Source organism: Ornithorhynchus anatinus, chromosome 3 (genome assembly GCF_004115215.2).
Source record: "Ornithorhynchus anatinus isolate Pmale09 chromosome 3, mOrnAna1.pri.v4, whole genome shotgun sequence".
NCBI classification, from domain to species: domain Eukaryota; kingdom Metazoa; phylum Chordata; class Mammalia; order Monotremata; family Ornithorhynchidae; genus Ornithorhynchus; species Ornithorhynchus anatinus.
In genome coordinates, this window is record NC_041730.1 from 113,879,288 (window position 1) to 113,892,579 (window position 13,292).

At 47.2% G+C, this 13,292-nt stretch overlaps 1 protein-coding gene across 1 annotated transcript in view; it reads right to left on the reverse strand.

Moving 5' to 3' along the window:
- The window catches only part of ANXA11 (annexin A11), a 66,051-nt gene that overhangs the window by 18,350 nt on the left and 34,409 nt on the right, over positions 1 to 13,292 (reverse strand). Inside the window, exons 2-3 of the mRNA XM_029060585.1 lie at positions 7,788 to 7,851; positions 2,821 to 2,939 (exon numbers count right to left, since the gene is read on the reverse strand). Coding sequence (XP_028916418.1) covers positions 2,821 to 2,939; positions 7,788 to 7,842 — 174 coding nt within the window. The 5' untranslated portion in view covers positions 7,843 to 7,851. The remainder of the gene's footprint in view (positions 1 to 2,820; positions 2,940 to 7,787; positions 7,852 to 13,292) is intronic.

Consider the following 13,292-nt stretch of genomic DNA (forward strand, 5'->3'; position numbering starts at 1 on the left):
GTTAAAAGACAAAGAAAGGTGAGTAAGGCCCCTCTGGACACCAGAAACACGAAGCCATCGGTAACAGGGACAAACAGCCTAGCTACCGTGTGCCACTGCCCCAGAAGCGCCCGGCACTCTGGCCCTCCGCTGAGCTGGATCGCTATATGGACGAAAGCCAGCTGGGCGGCTTCCTCTAGGGAGATTGCACAGAAGCCCTTATGGCCTGGAAGGGCAGACGGCTGTCCTGCACACGGTGAGCACACGAGTACCATCGATTGATCGTTAGCACCCTCTCCTCTGCTGGCTTGGGAGGTGAAAGAATCAAAAGTCTACGTTTGCCCCTTCAATCCCACATAGTCAATCCATCACTAAATCCTGTCAGTCCCACCTTCACAAAATCCCTAAAATTCACCCTGTCCTCTCCATCCAAACTGCTACAGTGTCAATACAATCACTTACCTTATTCCACCTGGATTACTGCAGCAGCCTCCTTGCTGACCTCCCAGCTTCCAGTCTCTCCCTACCCCAATCAGTACTTCACTCCGCTGCTGCCCAGATCATTTTTCTACAGAAACGTTCAGTACGTGTCATCTCCTCAAAATACTCCAGTGGTTGCCTATCCACCTCCGCATCAAACAAAATCTTCTCACCACTGGCTTCAAAACTCTCCACCACATTGCCTCCTCCTACCTCACCTCGCTTCTCTCCTTCTACAACCCAGCCCGCACACTTCGCTCCTCTAGTGCTGACCTTCTCACTGGGCCTCCATCTCGCCTGTCTCACCGCCGACGCCGGCCCACTTCCTGCCTCTGGCCTGGAACGCCCGCTCTCCTCAGATTCATTCATTCATTCATTCAATCGTATTTATCGAGCGCTTACTATGTGCAGAGCACTGTCCTAAGCACTTGGAATGTACAACTCGGCAACAGGTAGAGACAACCCCTGCCCAACGATGGGCTCACAGTCTAAACGGGGGAGACAGACAACAAAACACAACAAAACAAATTCGAAAGACAATTACTTTCCACTCCTTCAGAGCCTTATTGAAGACACATCTCCTCGAAGAGGCCTTCCCAGGCTAAGCTCTACTTTTCTTCATCTCTCACTCCCTTCTGCATCACCCTGACTTGCTCTCTTTGCTCTCCCCTCTCTCCGAGCTCCACAGCACTTATGTACATATCTGTAATTTTATTTATCTGTATTGATGTCTGTCTCCCCCACTCTAGACTTTAAGCTCATGTGGGCAGGGAACATGACTGTTTATTGTTGTACTGCACTCTCCCAAGCACTTAGTTCAGTGCTCTGCACACAGTAAGCGCTTAACAAATACATTGAATGAATGGAAAGTCCCCAGAGCTTGTCCATGACCTGCCCAAGCCCTAAGACAGTTCACTCCCAGGGCCTAAAGGCTCTGGACTTGCAAGATCAGCATTTTTTCAATCCGGCCGTGATTCTTCCCCTATGGACTCATTTTAGTGGCCTTCTGCCAGCTCCTCTGTACGGCAGTAATAATAATAATAATGTTAGTATTTGTTAAGCGCTTACTATGTGCCGAGCACTGTTCTAAGCGCTGGGGTAGATACAGGGGAATCAGGTTGTCCCACGTGGGGCTCACAGGTAATCCCCATTTTACAGATGAGGTAACTGAGGCACAGAGAAGTGAAGTGACTTGTCCACAGTCACACAGCTGACAAGTGGCAGAGCCGGGAGTCGAACCCATGACCTCTGACTCCGAAGCCCAGGCTCTTTCCACTGAGCCATGCTGCTTACTCTAGCCACGCGTACTAATAATAGTGGGAGCAGCAGTGACAGTATTTATTAAGTGCTTTCTGTGTGCAAAGCACTGTACTAAGCACTTGGAACTAGACATGGTCCCTGTCTCCCAAGGGGCTTAAAATCTAAGAATAAGAAAAGGAGAAGGAGTTGGCAAAAGACACCTACAGAAAAATGAAGGACATCACAACATAGAGGACAAAAACAATAAAAAAACCACCACAAGAATAACAGGGTACTGGGATTAGAAGGGCACAATTCCAGGATCCATGTGGCTCAAAGGCCAACAATTCCCTTCGTCTTAGGAAGCAGCATGGCACAGTGGATACAGCACGAGCCCGAGAGTCAGAAGGTCATGGGTTCTAATCCTGCCTCTGCCACTTGTCTGCTGTGTGGCCTTGGACAAGTCACTTCACTTCTCTGTGATTCAGTTACCTCATCTGGAAAATGGGGATTGAGACTGTGTGGCCCACCTGGATCAGGGACTGCGTCCAACCCAATCTGTTGGTATCCACCACAGCGCTTAGTAAAGTGCCTGACACAAAGTAAGTGCATAACAAATACCACAGTTATCATTATTATTGTTGGGGGTGCAGACTCCCCAGAGTTCATGATGACTGTAATGAGATTTACTGCACCCTCAACTGGGTGCAATAAACTCTACTATGAGACAGCTTTCCCTAGGCTACCCCACATAAACTTAAGCATGATAATGTCAATCAATCGGTGGCATTTATTGAGCGCTTATTGTGTTTAGAGCACTGTGCTAAGATCTTGGGAGGGTAATTTTTTTACGGTATTTGTTAAGCACTTACTATGAGCCAGGCACTGTACTAAGTGCTGGGGTAAAAACAAGCGAATCGGGATGGGCACAGTCCCTGTCCCACAAGGGGCTCACAGTCTTAATCCCCATTTTACAGATTAGGTCACCGAGGCACAGAGAAGTTCAGCGACTTGCCCAAGGTCACCCGGCAGACAAGTGGCAGAGTCGGGATTAGAACCCAGGTCCGTGCTCTATCCGTTAGGTCACGTTTGGAAAAGATGCTAGGAAATCATGACACTCACCATTCCTGCAAGGTAGTCCTGATTGAACTGACCGGCGTAGGCGGACACATTGTCGAGCCCGATGGGAGGCCCGCCGGCCGGGGGGTAACCTCCGCCAGCACCCCCCCAGAGACCGCCACCTGGAACCCAACACAGAAAAAGATGATCAGTCCAAAGCCGAATACTCTGATGAGTCTCAGACTCTAGTCATTTATAATAATAATAATAATAATAATGTTGGTATTTGTTAACCGCTTACTATGTGCACAGCACTGTTCTAAGCGCTGGGGTAGATACAGGGTAATCAGGTTGTCCCACGTGAGGCTCACAGTTAATCCCCATTTTCCAGATGAGGTAACTGAGGCACAGAGAAGTTAAGTGACTTACCCAAAGTCACACAGCTGACAAGTGGCGGAACCAGGATTAGAACCCAGGTCCTTCTGACTTCCAGGTCCGGGCTCTATCCACTACACCACGCTGCTCAAAAGTGGATCTCCATTACACAATTGATACAAAACATTGCATGGAGAAACGCAGGTTTTTCCCACAACAGAAGTCTCTCCTGGTACTACAGAGCCAATCGAAGGTATTTATTGAGCGCTTACTGAGTGAGAGGCACTGGATTAAGCGCTGAGGGAAGACAATACAGGAACAGGTTGGCCCAAGTAGATTCCATGTTGGAGGGAACAGCTGTGTATGTGTCTGTGCTGTCAGTTGAGGTACGAGGCTGTTCGTTTCCAGCCTCTGCCTCAGCTTGACTGCTCCGTACCGCCCAACGCTATAGGCCGCACACTCAGTTTTTCAGCCAAACTTGCACACACGGATGGGAGCTTAACATCAGCAGCCTCATTTAAATAAATATTATATTTAAGAGTGTATTATTATTTTTATTATTAATAATAATAATAATGGTATTTGTTATGTGCTAGGAACCGTACTAGGTTTGGGGGAAGATTCAAGCATATTGGGTTGGACACAGTCCCTGCCCTACATGGGGCTCACAGTCTTACTGCCCATTTTACAGATAAGAAAACTGAGGCCCAGGGAAGTAAAGTGACTTGACCAAGGCCACACAGCAGCACAGGTGGTGGAGCCGGGATTAGAACCCATGACCTTCTGACTCCCAGGCCCTTGCTCTATCCACTACGCCACGCTGCCATCCAGATAGCTTACTATGTATGAAGCACTACGCTAAATGTTGGGGTGGATATAAGTTAATCAGGTCAGAGAGGGTCCCTGAATCACATGGGTCTCACAGTCTAGGAAGGAGAATTGGTATGTAAGCTCGTCATGGGCAGGGAACATGTCTGACAATCTGTTGTACTGTACTCTCTGAAGCGCTCAGTACAGTGATCTGCACATAGTAAGAACTCAATAAATGGGAATGACCGAATCCCCCTTTTACGATGAAGAATCTGAGAACCAGAGAAGTTACGTGACTTGCCCAAGGTCACAGTCATTCATTCAGTCATGTTTATGGAGTGATTATGGCGTGCAGAACACTGTACTAAGCGCCTGGGAGTGTACAATACAACAATAAACAGCACACTCCCCGCCCACGGCGAGGTGGAGCTGGGAAGGAAACTCTTTCCGCTCGGCCCCGCTGCTCCTCAAAGATGAAGAACAGAAATACATACATACTTCATTGTAGTGCGTATACAAGCACACACACACACAATACCACGCAACACTTTGTGATCTTTTAACTTTCTAGTATTTAGACAGCAATGAGTGGCAAGTGTGTACAGCTTTCTATTATTGGACATAATGGAGAAATGTGCATAGAAAAGTGTCCAACATGGTGCTATCTTTGAACCATCTGCCCTCTAATCCTGTAAGCCCATCAATGGGCAGGGACTGTCTCTATCTGTTGCCGATTTGTCCATTCCGAGCGCTTAGTACAGTGCTCTGCACATAGTAAGCGCTCAATAAATACTAGTGAATGAATGATTTTTTTTAAATTGAACTTGTTAAGCATTTACCATGTGCCAAGCATGGGGCTAATCACTGGTGTAGCTATAACAATCAGGTTGGCCACAGTCGTGTCCCACAAGGGGCTCCCAAAGGCGGAGGAAGAAGGATTTACTCCCCATTTTACAGATGAAGTAACTGAGGCACAGAAAAGTGAAGTCACTTGCCCAAGTCCACAGAACAGACAAGTGGCAGAGATGGGATTAGAACCCAGGACCTCAGGCTCCCAGGCATTTGCTCTTTCCACTCTCAGACCACTGATTACAACCTGATTTTACTCCTCCATGACATTCTTCAAGAAGAAAACTTCTGCATTATTGGAGACCTCCCTGTAAATGTGTTTTCTCTTCCAATGAGTTTGAAAGGCCAGAGTAACCTGAGAAGCCCTCCCCCACCCCCCAATAAGTTTTTAAACAGGTTTGTGGCATACAGAGCTTTTTAATCAAGTATTTAATGAGGTTCTTCAATTAGCATAAGGAAGAAAAATCAATGGCTGGAACCTATAAACAGCAAAATATTCATTTCTACCTGATGAAATAATAATGATGATGATATTTGTTAAGCACTCACTGTGTGTCACGCATTGTACTAAGTGCCGGGGTGGATACAAATAAATCGGGTTGGACAAAGCCCCTGTCCCACATGGGGCTCGCTGCCTTAATCCCCATTTTACAGATGAGGTAACTGAGGCACAGAGAAGTAAAGTGACTTGCCCAAGGTCACCCAGCAGAAGATAATAGCAGCGTGGCTTAGCGGAAAGAGGCTGGGCTTGGGATTCAGAGGTCGTGGGTTCTAATCCCAGTTCTGCCACTTGTCTGCTGTGACACCTTGGGCAAATCACTTAACTTCTCTGTGCCTCAGTTACCTCATCTGTAAAAATGAGGATTAAAAAATGTGAGCCCCACGTGGGACAATCTGATTACCCTGTATCTACCTCAGCGCTTAGAACAGTGCTCTGCACACAGTAAGCACTTAACACATACCATAATCATTATTATAATAACAGCAATAATAATAATTATAGTATGTGTTAAGTGCTTACTGTGTGCCAGGCACTGTTCTAGGCACTGGGGTAGATCTGAGCAAATCAGGTTGGACACAGTCTCTGTACCACGTGGGGCTCACAGCCTTAATCCCCATTTTACAGATGAGGCAACTGAGGCACAGAGAAGTGAAGTGACCTGCCCAGGGTCATCCAGCAGACAACTGGCAGAGTTGGGATTAGAACACGGGCCTGACTCCCAGACCTGTGCTCCGTCCTCGAGGTCACTAGGAGTGGAAGAGCGGGACCGTAAGGTTTACGGTGGTGTTGCCTGAAGACAGGAGGCTGGACCGGCTGAACTTTCCTAGTCCTTCCCAGGCCTACGATTCTGCGACTCAGCTAGCAGTAGCGTGGCTCAGTGGAAAGAGCCCGGGCTTCGGAGTCAGAGGTCATGGGTTCGACTCCCGGCTCTGCCACTTGTCAGCTGGGTGACTGTGGGCAAGTCACTTCACTTCTCTGGGCCTCAGTTCCCTCCTCTGTAAAATGGGGATGAAGACTGTGAGCCTCACGTCGGACAACCTGATTACCCTGTGTCTACCCCAGCGCTTAGAACAGTGCTCTGCACATAGTGAACGCTTAACAAATACCAACATTATTATTATTAGTATGTCATAGTATTTATTAAGCACTCACTATGTGCAGAACACTGTACTAAGCCCCGGGTATGAATACCTAGGAGGGGATTAGACACGGGACCTGCAAGTCAGTGTTTGCCTCACTTCACAACTCTTCTTCGGGGTTCAAGGCTGCAGCACGGGTGTCCTGATGAAAGACAGAAGGTCACTGGACCCACTGACCCTAGGGGGGAGACCCCTCAAATAGTGCTTCCCTGCTAGTCCAATCGACAGGACTAGAACGTCATCTCGTGGCTCAGTGGAAAGAGCCCGGGCTTTGGAGTCAGAGGTCATGGGTTCGAATCCTGGCTCGGCCACTTGTCAGCTGTGTGACTTTGGGCAAGTCACTTCGCTTCTCGGTGCCTCAGTGACCTCATCTGTAAAATGGGGATTAAGACTGTGAGCCCCACGTGGGCCAACCTGATTCCCCTGTGTCTACCCCGGCGCTTAGAACAGTGCTCGGCACATAGTAAGCGCTTAACAAATACCAACGTTATTATTATTGTTTATCCGGGAGAATTAGGATCCAACCAAGGAGAGAGTCTGAGGTCGAGGGTCACAAGTGAGAAGCAGCGTGGCCTAATGGATGGGCCTGGGAGTCAGGATGACCACGTTCTAATCCCCGCTCTGTGTGACCTTGGGCAAGCCACTTGGCTTCTCTGTGCCTCAGTTACCTCGTCTGTAAAATGGGGATTAAGACTGTGAACCCCCTGTGGGACATGGACTGTGTTCAACCTAGTTAGCGCTTAGTACAGTGTCTGCCACACATTAAGCGCTTAACAAATACCAGTTAAAGAAAAAAAAAAGTCCCAGTCTAGATCTCTGGCTCATTCCCCCAAGGTCTGGGGAGCTGTGTACTGGACCTAGGGGATTAGGCCGCACCCTCAGGAACGGTTGCTCTTACTGCGGCGTTTAACTGTGGCTCGTGAGGTGGATTTTCCTCTCTTTCAGCAACTAGGTTTGCTTTTCCCCAACAGGGAGCAAACTATGTTCCAGGAAAAATGGGAGGGAGAGGGGAAAAAACAGCTTGGGGGCTGTGAGCAGAACAAAAAAGGTTATCACTGGCACCCATGGGGACAGGCTGACCAATAAATACCACACTCCATCACCTGTATCTGTTAGTGCAGTCTAACTTCTCAGCCCCTTCTCCTGGCAGGCTGCCTTCTCTGACTCTGAAAGGTGGCTAGTTCTCAGGGTCTGAAATCTCTCAATCTCTCTCACTCACACAGTCACTCTCCCAATCTCTCTCCCTCTCAATCTCCCTGACAAAGAACAAGCAGAGTTCAGGTGTGTGACTGCAGTCCCTTCTGGAAAAAATCTCTTTCACTTAAAGAAACCGAATTACTTCAAACTCTTCTTACCTGGAGCCGCTGGAGGGTAGCCTCCGGCCGGTGGAGGATAACCTGGATAGCTCATTGCTTAAACCTAAAATGAAGAGGAAAGTACATTATTCCCTTTTCTTCCTCTCTCAAGCTTTATTACATTTTATGTTAGCCGAAGATTTCTGGATCAATACCACAACTGTTATCATCATTTAGAATTTAGCAACTTTCAAGCACCTCCAATAATAACCAGTGTGACTCTTTCAATCCCGTTATTTAACTGGCTGAGTTCTTTCCTTCTCGCTCCTTGTTCGATGGGGATGTGCAGGAAATGAAAAGGGACTACGGTGCCCCAATTTCCTCAACTTTGTACCAGAGGCCTTGCTCCCACACAAATATCCTATGTATAGAACGGACAATGGAAAAATGGCCTTTGGGAAAACATGAGAAGAAGAAGGAAGAAGAAGAAGGAAGAAGGAAGAAGAAAGAAGAAGAAAGAAGGAGAAGAAGGAGAAGTCCTTCTTCCTGACTGGCACCACAGGACAATAATAATAATGATTATGGTACTTGTTAAGCACTTACTATGTGACAAGCACTGTTTTAAGCACTGGAGTAGATACAAGTTGGTGAGGCTGGACACCGTCCCTGCCCACATAGGGCTCACACTCTTAATCCCCAGTTTACAGATGAGGTAACTAAGGACCAGAGAAATGAAGTGACTTGCCCAAGGTCATACAGCAGACATGAGGTGGAGACAGGATTAGAACCCATGACCATGGCAAGGCTCATGCTCCCTAACTTCAATCAAAAGTCTTGATTACGATTTTCAATAATAATGATAATGTTGGTATTTGTTAAGCGCTTACTATGTGCAGAACACTGTTCTAAGCGCTGGGGTAGATACAGGGTAATCGGGTTGTCCCACGTGAGACTCACAGTTGATCCCCATTTTACAGATGATGGAAATGAGGCACAGAGAAGTTGAGTGACTTGCCCACAGTCACACAGCTGACAAGTGGCAGAGCCGGCATTCGAACCCATGACCTCTGACTCCCAAGCCCGGGCTCTTTTCACTGAGCCATGCTGCTTCTCTAATGATATTTATTCATCATCATCATTGATACTTACTAAGCACTTATTGTGTGTGGCGCACTAAAGAGTGCTTGGGAGAGTATAATGCAACTGCGTTGGTATATACGTTCCCTGCCCTAGTGCTTATTCATTCATTCATTCAATCATATGTATTGAGTGCTTACTGTGTGCAGAGCACTGTACTAAGCACTTCGGAAGTACAATTCGGCAACAGAGAGAGACAATCCCTACCCATCAACAGGCTCACAACTAGAAGCGGGGAGACAGACAACAAAACAAGTAGCTTACTGTGTGCCGAGCACTGTACTAAGTGCTTGCGAGAGTCCAATACAACGGAGTTGGTAGACATAGTCCCTTCCCATTCATTCATTCATATTTATTGAGCGCTTACTGTGTGCACAGCACTCTACTAAGCGATTGGAAAGTATAATTCAGCAACAAAGAGAGACAATCCCTACCCAACAACGGGCTCGAGCTTACAGACTAGACAGGGAGATGCACATTAAGATAACTACGGATATTCATTCAATCATATTTATTGAGCCCTTACTGGGTTCAGAGCACTGTACTAAGCGCTTACCTAAGTGCTAGGGGGCTGAAGGTGGAGTGAATACCAAGTGCCTCAAGGGTACAGATCTAAGTGCACTGTAGTGCAAAAGGGAGAGGGAGTAGGGGAGATGAGGGTTTAGTTGGGGAAGGCCTCTTGTAGGAGATGTGATTTTAATAAGATTTTGAAGGTCGGGAAAGTGGCGGTCTGTCCTATATAAAGGGGGAGGGTGTTCCAGGACAGAGGGAAGCCATGGGCAAGGGGTCACTGGAGAGATTGATGAGCTCGAGGTACACCTCGTGTCCAGAATTTATTTTTACCCCATCACCCTCCCCTCCCCATCTCCCAGCTCAGTCCCACTCCCAGCCAGGAGGGGAAAAACTGGGGGAAGGAAGGGTATTTGGTATTTGTTAATTGCTTACTATATGCAGAGCACTGTTCTAAGCGCTGATGTGGGAGGGGATGAGGGGTGCGAGGACAGCTCGATGCTACTGGCCACCAGGCCTGCAGCGACGGCTGGGACCCCATTCTACCCGGATCAGTCCCCGCCTCCACCTCGGGTTGGAAAGGGGAGAGGGGCTGGTGAGGGAATTCCGAGACCGGTTGCTATTCCTGGCCTAGGGCTGGCAGAAGGTGTGCTCGATCCAGCTCTTGTGGACGAACTTTGATGGGGCTGGGGGCCGCTAGGCCTGTTTGGATGGCCGTCCACGGCTTTCATCCAGTTGCTCGGGGGGGAGGGGGATGTGTCGTCTATCTTTTGATGGACAATCATCAGCATGAGTCATTTCCAGTTTAAAGTTCACGGAAATCCTTTTCCCGAATTGGAACCAGAGAGTTGTTTTGTAAGCGCAATTACTGCCCCTGGAAAACGGACAAGCAGCTGTAACTGAGCTCAGCTCGGCCCTGGTTTCCACCTGCCTCGGGGGGACACTTCACCTCCAAAAAGAAGGAACAGAATGGACAAGAACCGCCAACAGACCTCCCTTAATCCTCTGCTTATTCCACCAGTCCCTCCAGGAAAACAGATGGGAGGCCTTAAACAAAGCAAATGTGTTCCAAACACACCTTCTTCCGAAAACTAAATAAGCTGAGTCAGAGCAGGGAGAATCAGCCCACGCCCTTTGCCAAAGTTAATATCACCAAGGAGGAATATGAAAATATACACACCTTCAACGGACACAGGTAAAGTAAAAAAAAGCCCCAAGAATTCAGAGTTGTTCCCTTTTCCACCATTCACTGGGTCCTGTTTGCTTTGCAGGGTTTACTCACATGCTGGATCCATCCACCTCACCCTTAGCCTCCTGCTGCAACTGAGATTTAGGATGGTCTAAGAGTAATCAGTGGAATTTTCTGAGCACTTGCTGTATGCGGAGTACTTCTACTAAGAACTTGGGAGAGTAAAATACACCAAAGTTGTAGACATGTTACCTGACCACAACGAACTTACAGTCTAGAAGATACAGGAAGAACCACTGTGCTACTGGGAACAGGTGACAAAACGTCGGCTTTTTTTAATACTGGGTTGTACAAGAGAAACGCTGTATCTATTCCTCTAAGCTTCTTCCTGTAAGTACATTTTCCCAGCTTCCTATGGCAACAGAAGCTGCAGTTCCTCCAGAGAAAAAACGGTTTCTTAATGGGGATTTAACCGAAGTAGGAGGGATAACAGGCACTGAATTCCCATTCTGCAGATGAGGGAACGGAGGCCCAGAGAAGTGAAGTGACTTGCCCAAGGCCACACAGCAGGTAAGTGGTGGAGCCAGGATCAGAACCCAGGTCCTCTGGTTACAAGACCCGTGCTCTATTCACTAGACCACTCTGCTTCACTGGTGGATAGTGCATTATCATTACATTATTAAAACATTATTTGTTGAGTGCTTACTGTGTGCAGAGCACTGTGCTATGCTCTTGGGAGAGTACACCACAACAGAATAGGCAGACATATTCCCTGCCTACAAGGAATTCGGTCTAGAAGGGGAGACAGACAATTAAAGAAATTATATAAAGTATATAAGTGCTGTGGGGAGGCAATGGGATTTGAGGTGGCTTTTAAAGAGGGGAGGACTGTGGTCAAAAGGTTTTGAACAAAGAGGGGTCCCAGGCAGGAGTAATAATAATAATAATACTGATGATACTTGTTAAGGGCTTACTATGTGCCAAGCACTGTTCTAAGCGCTGGGGTAGATACAAGGTAATCAGGTTGTCCCACATGGGGCCCACAGTGTTAAACCCCATTTTGCAGGTGAGGTAACTGAGGCCCAGAGATGTTAAGTGACTTGCCCAAAGTCACACAGCTGATAAGTGGCAGAGCCGGCATTAGAACCCACCACCTCTGACTCCCAAGCCACTAAGTCATGCTGCTTCTCGACACAGCAGGAGGAAGGAGGAAGAGAGTGAGCAAGGAACCAGAAGTAGGACAGTTAAGAATGAGGAAAAGTGAAAAGGTTAGATTGGGAGGAATGAAGAGAGCGAGTTGGTGTGAAATGGGAGATGGGTTGATAAGTAAGAGGGAGTGTCATTCACCCAGTTCTATTTCAGAAAGTCTGGTTTTCAGCAAGTTGGTCCCTTGGCAGGGATCGATATAACACTGACTCTTTTTATTTTTAAATACCCAATCTTCTTTTGATTCCTGCACCACAGGAGTGGTGTCTGCATATATAAGGACATGAGAAGGGATGCAATCGTTCTGGTCAAGGGTGAGGAAAAGGGAGGGGGTCAAGCCTAATCCTCCCCATAAAAGAGAAAATGTTCTACATTCTGGACAGACTTCGGCAAAATGGTCCCTTTCCTATATTACATTACACTGAATGCCCAACATATGGTATCAAAAGTGACTTGGGTAGAAAGAGTGAGAGAGAGAGAGAGAGGGGAAAAAGACGGAGAAAGAGAATGAGAGAGAAAGCAAAAGAAAGAGAAAAGTGATGTAATGCCTTAGAGCTGATGGCCTAGAATCTCTGCTTTATGTAGTGAAGAAGTGGCAACTTCTGGAGTGTTTTGAGAGGGGAGCTGTGTGCATAATGATGTTATCGGTCAGTGTGGAGAAACTGGCTGCCCATTGGATATGAGATATTCCTATGCAGGTCTCATTTTTACTTGGATCCATCGCAGCTCTTAGTACAATCCCTGGCACATAGTAAATGCTTAAATACTATAATTATTATCTTTCTAATTTCCCAACTATGTACAGTTATGGGCTCTTCTCTCTTGGAGAAACGGAAAAATTGGACTGCAAGCAAACAGAGCACTGCTCCCCAAACTGAAGGAGCCAGACAGGAATCCTGAGGGTATCTCACTGTCCCTCCCACATGGGCTTGAGAGTGTATTCTCCCAAGAGTTTAGCATAGCACTCTGCGTACAGTAACTAAGAACTCTATGAACACACTAAGAAGCAGCGCGGCATAGTGGATAGAGCACGGGTCTGGAAGTCAGAAGGACCTGGATTCTAATCCCCGCTCTGCCACTTGTCTGCTGTGTCACTTTGGGTGAGTCATTTCACTTCTCTGTGCCTCAGTTACCTCATCTGTAAAATGGGGATCAAGACTGTGAGCCCCTTGTGGGTCATGGACTGTGCCCAACCAGATTAGTTTGTAACCACCCCAGAGCATAGTACAGTGTCTGGCACATTTACTAAGTGCTTAACAAATACTATATATTAAAAAAAAGACAAATTCCTCCTGGCACACCTGAAGGGAGACCTTATTCTATTTTTTGTTCGGATTTCCCTCCTCGCCCACTTCTGTTTTATTTTTGTCTCTCCTTTTTTCAGTTCTCCTTTTCCTTCAGGGATTTCTCCATTTTGCCCCTCTTGCCCATGGAGCTTTTTTTTTCTTTAGGGTTGTGATCTCTGCTTCATCCTTGGTGGTACTTTGAGTCAAGCTCTGCAGAAAGGAGGCATGTGAGGATAG